Consider the following 19,003-nt stretch of genomic DNA (forward strand, 5'->3'; position numbering starts at 1 on the left):
AGATTATTTAAAGGGTTCATCTAAAACAGAATTTTCACCTATTTGCCACTCCCACGCCCTTCACTCTTGGGACATTTTCTCTTCCACACAACCAGCCTGGCTTTTCATGAATGGAAACGATTACTCCAAATGATGAACTTAACGCCCTCTCCCATTTTAATTTCTGCTGGTGTTGAATAACACAGTGGAGTGTCTGTGAGAAAAAGGCCTTTGCTTGCTCCATGCAGCTGAGGTGATATGGCTGCCTCGTAAACCTCCACGGCACTTTTCGCAGCGGCACGTTTGATTAGAGAATATTCTTTCCTCTCCCGCAGTCGGACCAGGTGGCCGCCCTGGCGACGCCCCCTCCTCCCACACTCCAATCCTGCCCCCTCCTTCCTGCAAGATCAGCGGGACCCCCACGGTGTTCGGCACTCGGCGCTGAAGGTTAAAGTCGTGTGTTCATTACCAAAAGAGTTTCAAAGAACGCTGACGTTGAAGCCGATCAAAGAGGACCCTCGATTTAAAATGAAGGGTTTCTCACAACACACTAAATGTTGGAGGTCCTCAAGCAACTTAAACATTGCATTGAAATATCGGCTTGAAAGGAACCACAGGGTTTGTCTTTCTTTTCTCAGCTCTGCTTGATACGTATCCGAACTTCACGTTTATTCACTTTGCAACAGACGCATTTTCTTTTTCCTAAACACTTTTAAGACTCTAAGAAACCAGTGTTTGCCCGAATGGAAAGCTACAATGTCTTCAGTCATGTGTGTATACAGCGCACAGCAATTTGCCTTTACTCTGAGTGAAGCTGCAGCCGACGTGAGCTCACCAATCCCTCACGTGCAACTGAGTGAATCAAAGCAAACGGCCTCGGCGTTCTTTAAGTCGCCTGAAGACAAACAAACCCGCGGCGAAGACGTCGGACTCATTATTAAGTGCTGATTACCTGCAGCTGACGTAAACATTTGGAGGACAGCTCTTATTTATTTTCACTCTTTGTGCCGTCTTTTTTTTCCCTTCTCCACTCAGCCTTCACGATTGGGCCTATGGATCCCGCTGGTTTCCTGCTGAGATGAGTGTGTTTTGCTTTGATGTGTGCCTGTGCACCCCACGCAGTGTGTGTTGAACATGCCCGACACACACGCACAGCCGTGCACGTGTGTGGCAGACAGCGTCGAGGTAAAAGGGTACGGCGCTCTGGCAGCGTGGAGACGCGGTGCGTGACTGAGAGCTTTCCATAAACCTGCAGATCCAGCAACAAATGCAGCTGTAAAACACCAAACCTGGCAACCAAGGCAAACACTTGTGATCACAGCGAGCTGATGCGGTGGTGGTCGGTGTGTGTATGTGCGCACGCACGACCGCAGCTCAATTTATTTTAATGTCTGCCGTACGTGTGCAGAGCCGGGCCAAGTACAGGTAGCTGATGTGGAAATGGAAAATAAAGTCAGAAAGCAATAGTAAATAATATCTTTGGCACACAGCTAAACAGCGGATGCCTCCAGAATTGTAAAAGCCTTCCTCGGTGGGACAGGCCAACTAAACAGTATCAGTTTTTAAAGGCATAGTGTACCTATAATTGAAATGCCATCCAGTAACTGTTCACCAGGAGGCGTTTCTTCTGATCAATGCAACTTCAATCCCAGACAGCAGTCTTGACCTGTCGACCTCTGGTGACACTGCACCAGCCGCATGGAAACTGGGTTGTTTGTTTTTTTTCCACCCGCTGTTTTTGTTTATAATGTTGGAGTGCTTGACTACCACCCACAGGCCTCCATTGTGAACTCCAGATTGGCAATGTGTCACCAGAGCCTTTACTGACACAGTCATAAGTGGCAAACAGGATCATTTTAATTATCCCTTTGGGCTGCATTAAATTGAAAAATTAATGAGGTTTTTTGGTTGAATTTATTTGCCAGCAGATAATAATTGGAGTTTTAATTACAAACAGTAACCATAAATAAATTAAGTCAGTCATTTTCAATCTGTTTCCAAGCATATTATGAACCCTTGTGCGATCTTAACATTCTGTTTACTCCCCTTGTCCTACGGGTCAAAAATGACCCGCCCTACCAAAGCCATACAATAAAGCAACTTATTCAAGAAATGTATTTTCCATTCAAGCTTTTAGGTTTGTAAATTCAGTGAACATTAACCCCTGGATGTGAAATGTCTGAATGAACTTTCATTTTCAGCAGAATTATGTCTTTTGGTGGCCAAAAGTGAAGGACAAATTCCAACTCACTTACATTTCTAAGACGAGTGCTCACAGTATCTGAATGTCAAAAAGTGTGAAGGATTTAGACAACACACGGCCTGAAAGTTTCTTCCTCACCCAGGAGGCGTTGAACAAAACTAAAAACTTCACCTCATTACCTTCCCAGAGATTTCAACTTTATCTCATGGAGTTTGTGAGTTGACAAAGTTGGAGAAAGGTCAGTTAGGTCATATACTGAATTTAGAATTATGGAAATATAGCAAATTAGTACGTATAACATGTTTTGTTTTGTTTTTTTCTGAAACCAGAAGGAGCGGAAGAAGCGGATTCAGCTTGCGGGCCCTCTCGGCTCTTGTGCTAACATTATAGTTTGCAAGCCACACGGATCTTTGAAAAAACAGTGGCACGATATCCTGCGAGGAAAAAGGAAAAACCTTCCAGTGCAACGAGCTGTGATATTTACCCAGGGTGACTTCTGAACGGCTCGCTCACTGTTACGCAGGGCCCCAAAAACCTCGGGGAAGGAGCAGATGTTTTCGCTGCTCCTGATGCAGAACAGATGAGAGCGACTTTTTAAGACTTTTTTGGGGGGCGGGGGAGGGGGGAGAGGGGATTGCCATTGAAGATTGGAACACCCTGCCCTTTTTTAGCCTCACGGTCAATCAAAATATTTACAGAGCGATGCCGCCTTGAAATATAAATGAGGGAAGCGTGCGGTGTGCTCGTGCATACATTCGTTGTCATGAATACAGTGTTGGCGAGCAGGTTTGCTGTAAAATAGCCCGTGTAAGGTCAAAGGATCACTGTTTGAGAAGGAAGGAAAGGACAGGCAAACACTTCGGAGCAGACCGTCAGTCTGTGTGTTCCCCACTGATTAGCAGCAGAGACACAGACAGTCGGTGTGGTCTCTCAGAGTCGCATGATTTGTGTGAGGCCTGCTGGTGATTGGCACGTCCGTTAAGTGTGTTGCTCGGTTAGAAGCTGGGAAGTCCACATGTGAGTTCGCGGATGATTCTTGCTGCCTCAGAACGGCCGTTAGTCATCTCGCAGATCACCAAGATGATTGCAAAAGCTGCTGAAGTCATCACCGCACAGCCCCAACATTTTTTTGTCTTCTCCCCGCTGAGGTGACAGCCAAACTGCTTCGCTAAATCAGCTTATTTTTTTTAACAGAATTATCTTTTTGATGATGGGAGCCTCAGCAACACGTCAGTCAGCAAATGTCTGAGGTTTGTGTCTGTAGTTTGAAAACTTTTACTTTACTGATTTAAAGGCCCCATTGTTCTCAAAAATGTGGGGGAAAATAACTTATTCAATCTTTTAAATGAGATGTGTCTCTAGCCTGTCTGTGAACTCTTCAGAAATGGGGCCAGGAAGTGGAGTTAAATCACCCCTTAATTCTTTTGCTTGCCAAGGTTTTTAGTCAGTGCATGCTAACACACACAGTTCTGGAAATCAACCCTTTATGAGGTCACGGACAATACTGATGGCTAACAGATTAGTGACACTCCCAGCCAGGTACTCGTTCCACTCTCTGAGACCGAGTCACAGCTGCTTCGTTTTTGTTGCCTGACAATCGTGCGAAAGGTTCAACAAAGGATAAAACAGAGGCGAACTTGCCACATTTACTTTAGAGGTATGGAGATTTTTGAACAATGAATTGTGTAGAACTGCTCCTCTGAAGTCCGGGTTGCAAAATAAAGATCCACTGACTAGTATAACTTGTCTTTGTATATTGCTTTTAGTGCATACACGAGGACATGTCAGGGAGAAAGTGGACAAAAATCATGTCCTTGAGGACGTGCAAACAAGAAGAAAACAAGTACCGGTATAATTTCTCCATCATGGTGAGGCTTTGGATTGGATTGTACTGGCTCATAAAATTTTACTTAAGTGTGCGTGAGGCTTGGTATGATTCACTAAGTCAGTCTGCACATCCTTATGGTTCCAGTAACTACTCGCTGTGTTTTGGCCGAGCTCACACTTCGTATGGTCACTGACTAACCAAGACATCAAAAACTTTCCCCTCCACTTTCTACAACCGTGACCTTTACCAGAAAAACAAAGGAAAAAAAACTTACTCACCTCCTCTGAGCTGCTGCTTGCTCTACAGTTTTTATATTGCAATAAGTGATTGCATGTGTCTTATTTTCTCAGTCATCAAAATATTTTATTTTATTTTACCAGGGGATAGTTTGCACATTTTACCAATATGCTTTTTATAAAGGACACTTAAAGCTAAAGGAATTTAAAAAACAAAAAAACAAAACATTAACATGTGCAAAGGCAATGTGTGATGTTTGTTCCGTGTGCTGTAGGTTTGAATATACCAGTAGCCTGAGCGATGGGTTGAGAATTCAAATAAAGGCAGTTGAATTGTTTCCACAGTAGAAATTTAAAATAATATTTTTTTGCCATTCACTCTGCTCTCCTTTGTTTTGTTTTTTTTGTTTGTTATTTTTGATATTTTGATTCAAATTTAGCTTGTTATAAAATGCTGTTAGTATAAGTGTGCATTACGCTAATATAAATAACACACTGTCACTGCGACTTTTGGTTTGATTTTCCATTCATCCTAAATCAGGGGGTGATAGATACTTATTGTTTGCACCAAAGATGTCATAATATCCTAAGGGAACATAAATCAGCACCCCCTTCTGCTTTATGTGATTGCTTTATACAAAATAATAAGAAAGCTGACCGTATTTTTTTTTTTTTCTGGTGATAGATAGAATTTTATCATGAAATATGATCATTAAGCTACACAATTGTTTTGTTTGTTTTTTATGTGTTTTACACTGATCAAAACTAGTATAAGAGAAGCACTTGGGAAAAAAGAACATTTCGAAGAGAATATGTCACTTCCTAAATTTGGACACTAGAGGACAGCATTGTATTTTGTTTTCTTTGAAGGCGGGGGGACGACGGAACGACGATGCAGGATCACTGGAGACGAACATGTTTTTAGTGCATTATGGAACTGAAGCGAACTAAATTCAGTGTGTTGTAAATTGAAAGAGCTCGAGAGACTCAGATTGTACTAGGGGATTATTGTAAATTACTGCAGTATGTAACCAAGTTTAACAACTTTTTTTTTTTTTTTTAATGAACTGTCTGCAAGTTGAAGGAAAAACATTGCACTGCAATATCACTACATCAATATCGATCAGAAATGCACTACCGTACGTTTCCGTTTTATTATTTTATTTTACATTTTATTTTGTCTTTTTGCAAGCCGCTTCCCTCGGTGGCGAACGTCTTTGCCTTGTGTGAGTGTTCCATCATCATGTGGATGCGATCTTTGGCTCGATGCGCGTCTGCAAAGCGAATTCAACCGTGTCGTCAGTTCCGTGAAGCGTTCCAGACTGGATGGAGGCTTCATCAGCCAGAGAGACGACTGAAAATTATTTACCAAGAGTTAAGCGAAAACTGAACTGGAACTAGAATAGAATATGTCATTGAGATATTCTTAAAGTGAGAGCATCTTGTCGCGGTGGGCCTTTTTTCTGAAGAGGTTTCTCCCCCTAGCAGCGGACTGTCAGCGAACTCGGCAGCCTCCAGCTTCCCGTTGCGCTGCGCCTGAACTGGGATGCATCGCCGTTAGCCCGACGTTAGCTTCCCAGCTAGCTTCGAGAGCCGCTCCTGTATCTTTTCTCGCAACGGCACACCGTAAGTGGTTTAAATCAAACTCTTATTTTTGTCTCTGCATTCATGCGAATGCCCCCGCTCGTGCTTCGCATCAGTGAACTCCCTAATGGTTGCTCTTCGGTCGAGCTTCCCCCTGACAGCTGTATGTGTGAAGTGCAAGCAGGCCCGTGAGCTTTAGCACCAGGAACCTATCAACCCTGTCGACCCCGTTTTGTTTTGTTTTTTGTATTTTCGCTATTAGTATTTTTGTTTGTTTGTTTTTTTCTAATAACGGTGTAAGTATACTCTTACTAACCCCCACGTTTGCCCTGGCTGGGGGTTCTAATCCTGGGGTAACGAGATGAGTCAGGACACCTGTGCTGCTGCACCTGTTCTGGCTCACGCATTCCAGCCCAACATACCGGCTTCGCTTAACTTATTTCATCCTCGTGCAGAATGCAAAGTTTTTTTTTAATTTACGTTTTTATTTAAATTCTTAGTCTGATGTCAGATCAGTTTTGTCCTCCCAGCTGTTTCTATCTCAAGCCAACAGCGGTGCGTCATACTTGCTTCAATGAGCTGGGACTGGCCAGCAGTTTGCACTGGAAAAGCATATTTACCGAAGTTGGAGCAAATGTAAACAAGAGGTTCTGTGCCTGACTTATAGGAAGTGGCTGGTAGTTGATCCACTTGCCCTACTCCTGCGTAACAATTGAAGTAGCCTAGCCAAGTACACATAAACCCTTAAAGGGCACCAAAAACTCGGCCTTAAATTCCCATTTTAAATCAATGCGTAAATCTGAGCCGGTTTGTCCCTGTACGAAGAAACAAAAGTCCATCTATTGCAGGGCTTTTGTAGTAACTGTTTAAGATGTGTTGTCTTCAGTAGTGATTCATACTTTTTTTAATTATTATTATTAATAATAATCTATTTTCTATTCTATTCTATTCATTAGCCACCTCAGTGGGCATGGCAGACAATTCTTGTAGTCTTTTACTGAATAGCATTTTAAAATATTCACGCATGGATGCTTGATATTGTTTTTCATGCCCTAAAGAACCAAAAGCAACAACACAACACCCACAACTGCACTAGTCACTCCTGTATTATCAGCGTTTGTGTGTCGTGATTGACTGCTGGACTAAACGGTAGTTTGCCGTTTACCTGTGTGACTAAGGAACTCTTTTTATTTTCATCATTATTGTTATTCTTACTATTAGTAGTAATACTACTAGCATTAGCATCATGGTTATCATTATGATTCATGCAGGATACATTTAGGTTGGACTTAGTTTTGCTTGAAGATTTTATGTAACAAAATATCAATGCTTATTGTCCATGAATGAATGCAATATTAAATGCTTAATACTGCTGTTGTGTGCTGCATCGCTTTATTCCTGCAGCCCTGCACATTTGTCCAAATCTTTTTCCTCGCCATTGTTTTTGCCTTTTATGTTTTAACAAGCCTGCGGCGCCACCACACATTTGCGGGCGTGAGTTTGTCAGGCTCTGTTCATTAGCTGCAGCCACGGTTGCCTCTTGTCACTTGGACAGAATTAGAATGAGGAGAAAATGTTGATGTGCTCCTCTTTAATCTGCGAGAGAGTGGGCACTGCTAAAATCTGTCACAGAGCTGTTGAGCAGAGTGGCCACTTCAGCTCTACCGCTCATTGTTGTGGCGGCGCCGCTCTGAGGTGTGTTGTGTTTTTCATTCTCGTTGGAAGTCGCCTCCTCGATTGTGTCTTGTAATTATTCTCCCTTAGGCCTAATGACGCGGCTGTTTTCACTGCTTTCCTTTGGTCTCCTCTCTTCAAAAACAGCATTAGGGGCCTGAGTTTCCATTTCCGTCCTTCACCGTGTTGTTGTATCCACTCCTTATCTCTCTCTCTCTTTCTCCCTCTCCCTCTTTCTCTGTTTCTTCCGTCCCTTTCCTCTCCCTGCAGGCACAGTGCATTATGACAGACAGCATGATGAGTAAAGCCGCCACGATGGAGATTCCAATCAACAGCAATGGAGACACAGGGACGCTAACTGAGGACGATGGCCTCGAACAGGTGGGTCAAGTCCACCCAGGTCCTCAGTCTAGTGTGTAAAGTTGTTCAGCCTTTTATTCACTGGTATTTCACATTCAATTAAAACTATAAATGTTGTGGCACACGAGCTCTTATACAGTGATGGTGTTTTAATCCTCTTCATTTTAGTGTTTATTAAAAGCGATGTCGCGCCGATGAAGTTATGGGTTCCTCTGACCTGTTGGTTTTCTAGTACCAGAAAGTACCAGAAACCAGTACACTGACGTCTCGCCCATCCATCTTGGCTGCTCCAATAGAAAGATCTTAGAGTTGGTATGATTTTGAATAGATTCCAGTAGATAACCAATCAGCTTCCTTTCAGTAAAACCAGGAAGCAGCTGCAGCAAACAGTCCTCAGAAACCCCAGAAGAAGTCAATGAAGAAACGGAGGAAGAAAGCAACTTCTGTTTTGCGGTCGTGGCATTTTGTGATAGTCTGTATGTCTGTCACGTGCTTTTAGCCAAAGTGTAGCAGCTCATGTCAGCTCTGCACCAGTCGGAAGCCTTGAGTAACTTGGCTGAACGAGTAGGATCAGAGAGATTTATGGACAGAAGATTGATGTAGTCACCTGTCAAGTTTAGCTTTCCCTTTACAAATCCCTTCAGTGGGCTCTTTGTAAGATGGACGTGTTGGATTAATCACAAGTGAACCAGGAAACCATCTTGTGTTTCTGTCAGGTCAGTTTCCTGACATTACAATGGACACATGGGGATGCAGTTCTACAGTGCGTGACCTCAGCTGTTAGTCACCACCGTGGAGGCAAGATCCCGCTGGGAATTCAGGAGTTGCAGTCCTGCAGCTGTCTCCGTGGAAACCGGTGCTTATCAGTCACAGCCCACGTTCCCACGCGTTCATGGTCTGAAGGCGCGTTTTAAGATAACCAGCAAGACTAAGAGCTGCCGGGTGGTCGCGTGGCCTATTAAAAATCCAGCGCAGCGGGCTAATGCACACTGTTTGCTTCACCTGAGTCAGCTGGAATGTACGCAGTGTCACAGAGCTGCATGGAGCAGCTTGTTGGCTTTGCTACTTTTAAGGACACGCCTGTGTTTGGCCAACAGGCCCAGGATCCTGGTGGAAGCGGTGGCGGTTGATAATGTTATTTGCTCACTAAAGTGTGCGGCGCTCCTCCTCCCACACCGTGGCAGTAAAAGAAGGTCCCACCTCAAGTGTCAAGTGACAGCCCGTCTTCGTGTTAGAAGAGTGTTGCCGCCGCTCTGTGTGGTGCTGGATTGTAACCAGTCGTCATGGCAACCCGGCAATTAATCTGAAAACTGGCTGCGCTTTGTCCTTGGGTGGAAGCCCTCTGAAGCCAGATTGGTATCTGCTGTGCAACGTTTTGAGTGCAGACTGTCACTTTTTGAGTTGAGCTGAAAGACTTGCGGGTCCAAGAAGACGGAGGATGGGAAGTGCTGTAGAAAAGGACGCGTGCTGCTGTGGAGGGCATCAGTTCCTGTATGCACCTTTGAAATCAGCCCGTTTTCTCTTTTCTGATGGAAAACCAAGAAATATTTATTTATACTCTCAACGGAAAAACATTCATCATCTTTTACCAAATGCAGCAGTGTTTCCTGAAATTGTTGTATTATGCTCTTATTTGACTTTGGAATTATAAGGTATTGAAATGGGTGAGTTAGTTAAGTTTAGTTTGGCTATAAGACGCTTTGACGCTGCAGGAATGATTCAACTTCAAGACGAGCGATCTTGAGAGGCAGCTGGACGTTGACAGGGACAGATCTATATCATATGTATGTGTATATATATATATATATAGATATAGATATATAGATATGTGTGTGTATGATAAAACTCCAGTCCTCAGGGTGATTATTGGTGCTAATAATTTGGTGTAATGGAGGTCCGGCAGTTTGATCCCAGCAGCAGATGCTTCACTGTGAGGGAGAGCCCTCAAGCACTACAGACAGAACTGATTCAATTAAAGTTCAGTGAAAGACATCTTTTCTTAGTTTTTTTTTAGTATATTTCTATTGATTTCTTTAGTGTCTACAGGAGAAATATATATTCATCTTTACAGGAAATCAAATGTTGAACACCAGCAAACTGGCCTTAACAACTGTCAGGGGTTCAATGTGGATCTTCAAACCTTTTGATCCTGATTGTGTTTGTGTTTCCTGTTTTCTTTGCTTTCCCGTTTATTTTCCGCTGCGCAATGTTTTTTCAGACTTGACATGTTTTGCAAACCTTGAAAGATCAGTTGCCATGGCCGCTGTTACTGTAAAAAAAAAAAAAATGAATAGAAGGTTAAAAGGAACAGGCCTGGCAAAGCGTGTCCATCCCTTCCACTCGGTTTAAAACTACCAGCAGCTGAGTGATGGATGACATCACTGCTCTCCGTCCCACAGCCCCTCTGTCTCCAGACATCACGACACCAGTTTCCCCGAGAGAGTTTATTTTGCTTTCTTCACTCATGCGTCATAATTTGTGTCACAGATTTGTTTTCTTTCTTTTTCTGCTGTCTTGTTTATTGTTTCTCTGTCAATCCTCCCCTCCTTCATCTCTGTGCAGGCTGCAAAACTGCAGTGGAGCTTAGATGAGAAGTTAGGGGGCTCCAGAGGCACCAGGGTGAGCCGGCCATTAGTGTGTGTGTGTGTGTGTGTGTGTGTGTGTGTGTGTGTGTGTGTGTGTGTGTGTGTGTGTGTGTGTGTGTGTGTGTGTGTGTGTGTGTGTGTGTGTGTGTGTGTGTGTGTGTCCTATCTGTGTGGTTGTGTTTGTGTGTAGCACTGCTCAGTGGTTTGGCTGCAGGCAACATTAAATGACATTGCGTCACAACGTCAACTCATCCCATGAGACGTCAGATATTCTTATTTGGAAGCCAAAACCACTGCGCAATAACTTGGGTCTTGACTAATTCTAGATAGAAGGAATCTCTCAGTCTGGAGTTTTCCTGTGGTGCCGCTAACATCTAACTCATCTCTCTCATTAACTGTCTGGTTTGATTTGCACATCGGGTTCAGAATCATCTTGCATAATTGTAGCTGGTGATGCTGTGGGCACCCAGGTGATGTTGCATTGCTGATGGTGATGGAGGACTTAGCCGTTTCACTTCCTGCTCTTCTGCTGCATCATCGTTCTGAATGTCTTTTGTTGTTGTTTGTGGTTGTGTTTGAGGTTAAGAGAAAGCCGACACAACCACAAACAGCGAAGCTTACAAAAGAGCCAGTTTGTTTTAGAGGATACCTCTCGCTTTTTGACTCTTTTTTTTTTTTTTTTTTGCGAATTTTGTTTCGCGGCGCGCACCATAACAGTGGCCCCTCCCCCTTTGACCACCATCAGATGGTATTTACAGGTACTACCCGAAAAATTAGAATATCGAGAAGTTGTTTTATTTTGGCAATTTAACATGAAAGATGAAACCAACACATTTTATTGAGCCATTACACGCAAACTGAGATCTCAAACAGTTCCTTGTTGTAACTTTGCTGATTAAGATGTTCAGCTTATTAAAACCACAAACCCACAAACTCAGAAAATTATTATAAAATTTGAGGGGTTTTTTTTAAGCTGCAAGACCTGATCAGCAAAATCTAAAGAAATAAAAACTTGAAATATATTGATTTGCATATTATTTGTTTATATAATATGTCAAATTCACCTTTTAAGTTGAATTGCAGAAATACAGCAACCTTTTCAGGATATTCTAATTTTCTGGGTAGTGTGTATATTGTGAACTTGTGTTCAGTTTCCTGAAAGGAAACAGCCACCTCCCTTGGAGCTCCTCGCCTGGCCCCTTATCGCAGTGTAACTGGAGCCCAGACGGCTTCTTTTATGTCCCCTGTTTACAGAATCTCTCCCCACCATTCAGTAATTATAGCGTGTGTGTGGAAAATGAAAGAAGCAGACGGCTACTGGCACAAGCAGGGTTCAGCCCCCCCCAAAAAAGATAATTTTGCTAAATTAAAGGTTGTCAGAACCACTTTTTTGTGTTTTTGCGAAACAAAAGAGACCTGCGAGATAAACAAGAGAAAACATATCCAACATACCCGGCCTCTCTGCTACTTTGCAGTTTTTCAGTCCCCCCCCCCTCTCCCCCTGCTGATTATTTTCCGAGGGGCGTCAGTTTTCTGTGGCGTCCTCCTACACCCCATGAGAGTCACGCCGGCCTCGGCCTCTGGGACTTTATTGCTGGGTTCCCAGCTGTGACGTGGCAGGAGGTTGAGGTCGAATCGTTTGCCAGGTTGATTATTGACCGAGCACTTTGCAAGTGTTTTGTCACACGCTCTGCAGTTCCCCCTGTTTGCTCTCTGATAAATAGTTGCAGGTCAGCTAACCCTGTGCGTACTGACTAACCTCTCTAACACAGCAGTGCTTGTCCTGCCCCTCTAGTGAGAAAACCTCTAATCCACGCTGTCAAAATGTAACGCATCGTATGTCCCCCCCCCGTCTCCTCTTTGTCCTCTCCTGTTTTCTGTTTTTTTTCTGGTTCCCTGTCATGTTTTTTGTTTTTTTTTTAAATTCCCGTCATCACAGGACCTGCAGCAGGTGATGGTGTCGGGTCCCAATCTGAATGAGACCTCGATCGTGTCCGGAGGTTACGGAGGCACTGCAGAGGGCATCATTCCCACCAGCTCCATCAAAGGTAGGTTCGGCCCTGCCGTGTATTTCACATCCCTGGTGTAGGAGCGAGGGATGTTCGCAATTAATCGATTAACGATTAAATTTAATTAGTCACAATTATTTGAACATTTTTTGCACTGGGTTGTTTTTTTTGGGGGGCGGGGGGGTTAAATGGTGTGGTGGATACCAGTATACCTAGGAACAAGTTGCTTTTAAACAACTTTAAAAAAAATAAATAAAAAAAAGTTATGTGACCCATTAGAAGTCAACTTAAAGTCAGAGGATAAATGTTTAGGGTGTTTTTATTATTCTCTAATGTAAAGATTGATCACATTGGACCTGATTTAAGGTTTAAATAATAATTATATTAAATTTTTTAATAATGATAATTTAATAGTTTAATTAATGATAATTTGCATCCCTGGTAGGAGCATTTCTGGGCTGCGCTGTGTTAAAAACGTCACAGCAGCTCTTTGCCCCGCTTTAGGAAGGCCGTTCGCTCAACTGTCATATAAGTTTTGAATGAATTCCAAGATTGACAGATTGACGGGAGCGATGACAACACAAGGCAGCGTTCCAAACCGTGACCTGAGTGCAGAGAAAGAACAACAGCCGTCGCTCACTGCCAGCTCCTGCTCTTCTAATGTTACCTCGTTCTCTGTTCCGCTCTCTTTCTCAGGCCCTGCCGTGCGCTACAATGCAGAGTTTACCAAAAGGATCCCAGTTACAGGATTAGGTGGCTTCCCAGACCCAATTATAAGCGTTCATTATGGGTTATTATTGATGCGTTTACAGCAGGAGACCCTTTTTCCAAAATAAGATAGAGTCATTTGGGGGATGAGAGAAGTTGGGTTTTGTAGCGTGGAGAGTTCTTGATGAACAACAATTCTGACACTAAAACAATGCTTTCAAATTGATAGATCCTCAATGATCTATACTGTATCTCATTTTGGAATGTGATGGTTGGAGATGCATTTCTCTTTCCCTTCATCTTCATCCTGCACTCTCTGCTGGCGGTGACAGCAGCTCACTGCAGCTCTCTGCTCTTCTAATTGGACGTGGATGATCAGCTTTAATATGAAAGCTGCTTTTGATTTGACTTGATTGATTTTCTTGCTCTGCTGCCTCCTTCCTCTGAATTCAAGTCCTTTTTGCACGTGCTCATGGTCCCCCTGCAGGACATTTCAGGCTATTGCATCAAAGAATTCTCAGTCAAAGGCTATGGAGGCATCCAACTTCACCGCAAGGCCTCTGGATATTTTTTTCAAAATTGCAGAATTTGACATTTAGACTTTTTTTCTTATCAGCTTAGAAGGTCAATCATTTCCCAGCAGTTTCAATGTAGCGGCTGATTGGTTTATTCTGGGTCTTTCATGCCATATCATTTCTTTCATGGTTTCCTGCTGAGTTTATGTTTGGTTTCTAACTTCCCCTGCCTCCAAATGGATACCCTTTTAAAATCTGCAGCAGCATTACTTTGTTAGGCTATTCTGCCTCTCCTGTTGCTCAAATCAAAACTCTTTCGTTTCACCTTTGTCGTCACTCATTTGTCACTGTTGTACAATAAGTGTCGCTCACTAAATGTTCTTTCCATTCTGTCCTTCCTCCCCCTCCTCTTCACGGCTACCTCCTACATGCCCTTCCTCCTCCCTTTCTCCCTATTGTCATTTTCCTTCTCTTTGTCTCCCTGCTCCTCCCCAACTTTCTCCTTTGCTTCTCGTCACTCCATTCATTTCACACGCGCTCAACCTTCAATCTGTTTTCACTTTTTAAAAAAACGTATTATCCTCCGATTCTCCTTCGTTTATAACCTCACCCTCAAAACACCCAAATATGAATCCCGTCCCTGCACCCCCTCACGCAACCCCGCCCCCACCGCAGACCTGCGTATGAAGGCCAGGAGAAGTAGCGTTCCCCCCAGCACTTCTTTCCTCTGCCATTTATCGAGCCAGTCGAATGAACTCCAAGGTACTGGGAGGGGGCAACATCCATCCCTTTAACACACTCATGTTGTTGATGTGAGTCGTTTATGCAAAGATTGTCCACATTTGACACTATGATCCGCTCCACCACAGAAAAGGACGTGCCGCCTCCTCAAGGTTTTCCCTGTCACTCACTCATTCACTCCTTACTCACCCATTCACTCACCCCTTCTTACTCATGCATACATGTGATTTTGCAGTGAGTCAGTTCTGGGCATTCCACAATTTTAAAAATGTACAATGTATCTGGTTGAGGGATTTTCTTCTTGGACGGTTTTTGTTTGTGTGTGTGTGTGTTTGTTTGTTTGTCTTTTGCTGTCATCATCTACTCATGTTTTGACTGTCTGCTCTGCTGCGTCAGGCTCCAACATGCACCACAGCAGCAGCAGCTCATCCATGACGGCGGAGGAAGCGACCCGCGGCGTGGCTGTGGAAAAACTGGAAAACATGAAGAAGTGGAGCATCAACACCTACAAGGTAGGCAAGAAACTGATCCTTGTGTGATGTGATTGCTTCAGAGACGAGTTAAGTAGGTTTATACGGAAGCGCATTGCTGCCACCCTGGAGGGGGAAAAAAACAAACCAAAAAAAACAGGGCTCAGTTGTGATCATTTTCACGTTATTTTGTCAAAGGTTGACGTTATAAGATGAAATTTATCATGTAAAAATGTGCTAGAGCTAGATTCAACTAGATCTCTGGAACCCCCAAAATCCTTCGAATCTCTGTCCTATTGTGGGTTCCTTTTTAATCAAATTGAGTTGATGCGCTTCCGTAGTATGCTGCCACACTTGATGAAAACAGGGCTCAGTATCGCGTTATAACATTAAATTATCAGGAAATAACGAGATAGTTTCACGTTTTTACCTGAAAATCATCATGTAAAAATGAGATAGTTTCACGTTTTAATGTGAAACTGAGCCCTGTTTTTCTTCTAGAGTGGCAGCAATGCGCTTCCGTAGGTTTACACCCCATCTGTTTCTTTTTTTTAACCCCCAGTGTACAAAACAAATGATCTCGGAGCGTTTTGGCCGAGGCTCCCGGACTGTAGACCTGGAGCTGGAGGCCCAGATTGAGGTGCTGAGAGACACTAAAAGGAAATACGAGACGGTGCTGCGATTGGCCAAAGCACTGACCAATCACTTCTACAACATGGTGCAGACGCAGCATGCACTGGGCGATACCTTCGCTGATCTCAGCCAGAAATCACCAGAACTTCGAGTGAGACACCAAAATGTTTTTTTCAAATCATAGACTTCACTCTCTGTTTCTGAGCTACAGTGGATTTGAACTTTAAAACTAATAATATTTTGAGTAGTTATGATTTTTTTTTTTTTGACCATTGTAGGATGAGTTTGGCTACAATGCAGAGACACAGAAATTGCTCTGCAAGAACGGCGAGACTCTTCTCGGCGCCATCAACTTCTTTGTGTCCAGCATAAACACGCTGGTCAACAAGACCATGGAGGACACACTGATGACAATCAAGATGTATGAAAATGCCAGGTGAGCAAATGCAGCCCTTGTGTTTGAGAAGGCAGAGTGATGCACGCCTACAGGATGTGACATCACAGATATTTTCCTCTCCGTTTGGGAGCAGACTGGAGTTCGATGCCTACCGGTCCGACCTGGAGGAGCTGAGTCTGGGTCCGCGGGACGCGGTGGCCGTGGCCCGCATCGACGCTGCTCAGCAGCAGTATCAGGCACAGAAGGACAAATACGAACGCCTTCGCTCAGATGTCATCATCAAACTGAAGTTCCTGGAGGAGAACAAGGTGGGTGTTCACGGAGGTCTTACTAACCCACAAAGAAAAAGTAAGAGCTTTTGTCCTGGGTTGACGCGCCCTCTTGTGCCTTCTCCTCTGCTCCAGGTGAAGGTCATGCACAAGCAGCTCCTCCTCTTCCACAACGCCATCTCTGCGTACTTTGCCGGCAACCAGCAGCAGCTGGAGCAGACGCTGAACCAGTTCAACATAAAGCTGAGGCCCCCGGGGGCCGACAAGCCCTCCTGGTTAGAGGAGCAGTGAGAGGCCTCTGCTGAGAGCCCTTCTCCTCCTCTTTCCATGTTGTCCACCTGTTACCCGTTAGTAGCCCCACTTACTAGAGGACCACGGCTGAAGGAAGTGACAGTGATGCCAGATGTGTGGCAGGATGGACGTTGTTGTTAGTTTAACTAAATGCTGCAAGAAACCAAGTGGCCAGTTTCATGAACAGTCTGGGGGCTTCTAGTGCCTCACCCCTAAACTCCATCTTTGCAGTCTCATCTTCTCCTTGTGCTTTATTCCCAGACCAGACCAAGAATCCCCCCGCTCACAGCCAGAAATCTCTCTTCCCTCTGTTGTCACATGTTCACGGCAATCATGCTCAAAGTCCGACTTGTTACCCCCCTTGCAAAAACGCCCCCTCCTCCGGTTGCATTTCTTCATTTCCATCCCATGAACACAGAAAGCTTATAAAAGCATTAAGATAACCACGGAAACACAGTCAAATGTCTCATCAGTGTGTCAGACCTCAGCGCTCTCCCCTGTGCCTCCATGGACTCTGCAGCTCAACTAACGTGGCCTCAGAGGAAGAGAAAAGTCCAGAAAAAACTGATTTGTATGGTACACTGGAAGGGTTTGCACATTGACAACAAATCAGTGCACATTTCAAATTATGGGTTTAACTTTTATATAATCTAATATCTAGATTTTTGTTGTTGTTATTCTAAAAACAAAAACAAACACACAATGTTATGTTTAATTTAGTTTTTGCTTAATTTAAATGTCATCTGTTTTGATTGTTTTTATTATTTGACTTCTTAGTGTGTCTAATGTGTTATGCTTCAGCTGGTAGGCGGGTGTGCTAGTCAGGCAGTGTGTGTGTTCGCGTCTCGGACTGTGGGTGCAGCTTTTGCAGAGTCAGATTTTAGAGGTAAACTTGACGTGTTTGACTCGTATATGCAATCACCATTTTTGGAAAGTCTGCCAAAGATTCCAAACGTTGTGACAGCTTGGCTCCTTTATTTACTGTGTCCTGCCCAAAGAGTATCAAGAGAGATGCCTGCTGGCTGTTTCACGTCGGTCAGGCTCAGTCTCAACGTGGATTGAGAAGAATTTAAGGAGCAATTGCTTGTATGAGTTTAAATGAGATTCTGCTTTACTTTTGTCTCATTGTATCCAGGAGGAATTAGCCACGGTCCGCTTAGATCTGTTTTGTCATAAGTTTCTATTTTTTGTTATGTTTACGAGCACATATCACAAACCCCGACAGGTTCTATTAGCCCACTATAAGAGAACTATGGTTATCTTTCTTCACACTGAAGATTACTGTAGCCCCAATATATTATTACTACATCTAATATTGTAAATGAAAATCTCCTTAATTAGTCTTTGGAGGTCACACTAATGATCAGTGTAGGTATATTTTAGTAAATGATTAAAATAGAGTTTGCCTCAAAAGAAATCCGTACTGCTAATTGATTTGTTGAAATGTTAATATGATGTACAATTTGTGTGTATGTGTAGGTTTGTTGTAATGAACACATGAGCTGAAACTGTGTTTGCATCTCACTCAGTTGATGAGTGGTCCATTAACATCTGATTTCATTTGCAACATGGACATTAAAGCGTCCGACCTTAGGATGTCCAACTCATCTGATAGATACACCCTGAAATAGGACTTTTCTGGGTTTTCATTTCCCAATGTGCACTTGAGGTAATCCAGTGTAGTGAACGTTTGACCATAATCCAACTCATCAACCTCTTTCTGTCAGACAGCTCCACCAGCGATGGCTGGTCTGCTTTGTGTTTGCAGGAGAGGAGAGGAGAGGAGAGGAGAGGAGGTCTGAGGAGAGCAATAAGAAAAAAAGAAAAGAGGTGCTTGATTTGTCTTGCGTTGACATAATGCCTCTGTATTTCTAAGGGGTTGCATTGTTTTCACTGAAGAAGCTTTTGTGCAAGCCTCCAGTCAGTGCAACCACCAATCCAGCAATATTGCTCTCTTTTTCTCTTAATAAAGTGACCCAAGACTGCCCCCTGTGTTGAGTCCCTCTCCTGCTGACTGGTAATAGGACACGAGTCTGTACTGTAGTGCACTCGCTGGCAGCCTTTCATTGCAGAGACATAATCGAGGAATATGATTTGAGATTTTATTTGTATACAATCAATGTTTACTAGGTCGATCCAGTGTGTTGTACTGTACGAATGGTTACACAATATGATAAATGAGGGTGCGCCCATTGCTCTCGTGATCCTTTTCCTTTATTCCTCCCCAAGACCTGGAAAGTCTCCCCCACCCGCCTCAAGGGATCAAAATTAAAATAAGACATTTTCAAACGTTCTGGTTGTGTTTCCTCTGTTTCTTCTCTTCATTCTTCAACACACACACACACACACACACACACACACACACACACACACACACACACACAAAGGTGTTTGGACAGACCAACGCATTCTTTCTTTCTTTTTTTTTTTCTTGTAAAATAATAATTTCTCAGATATATACTTTTTAATTTAATTATTTTTCTTCATTTCTTATTGTTATTTGACTCTTTTCGAATGGGCG

General features: G+C 43.4%; 1 protein-coding gene across 5 annotated transcripts; it reads left to right on the forward strand.

The window, feature by feature from the left end:
• Positions 1-5,537: 5,537 nt before the first annotated feature.
• arfip2b (ADP-ribosylation factor interacting protein 2b) lies at positions 5,538-18,275 on the forward strand. 5 transcript variants are annotated; one of them, XM_076031688.1, is made up of 10 exons: positions 5,538-5,872; positions 7,775-7,885; positions 10,427-10,483; positions 12,389-12,497; positions 13,155-13,211; positions 14,819-14,934; positions 15,455-15,676; positions 15,804-15,961; positions 16,056-16,230; positions 16,327-18,275. In XM_076031688.1, exons 2-10 carry the CDS (start codon positions 7,787-7,789, stop codon positions 16,480-16,482), a joined length of 1,149 nt encoding a protein of 382 aa, XP_075887803.1. In that variant the 5' UTR covers positions 5,538-5,872; positions 7,775-7,786; the 3' UTR covers positions 16,483-18,275. The 5 variants fall into 5 exon arrangements, with proteins under 5 accessions (XP_075887803.1, XP_075887805.1, XP_075887804.1 ...); XM_076031690.1 differs by lacking the exon at positions 10,427-10,483; XM_076031689.1 differs by lacking the exon at positions 13,155-13,211 and having other exon boundaries at positions 5,540-5,872.
• Positions 18,276-19,003: the final 728 nt, after the last annotated feature.

Source organism: Nelusetta ayraudi, unplaced genomic scaffold (assembly GCF_046127955.1).
Source record: "Nelusetta ayraudi isolate G7.1 ecotype Tasmania unplaced genomic scaffold, CSIRO-AGI_Nayr_v1 ptg000033l, whole genome shotgun sequence".
In the NCBI taxonomy this organism is placed as follows: domain Eukaryota; kingdom Metazoa; phylum Chordata; class Actinopteri; order Tetraodontiformes; family Monacanthidae; genus Nelusetta; species Nelusetta ayraudi.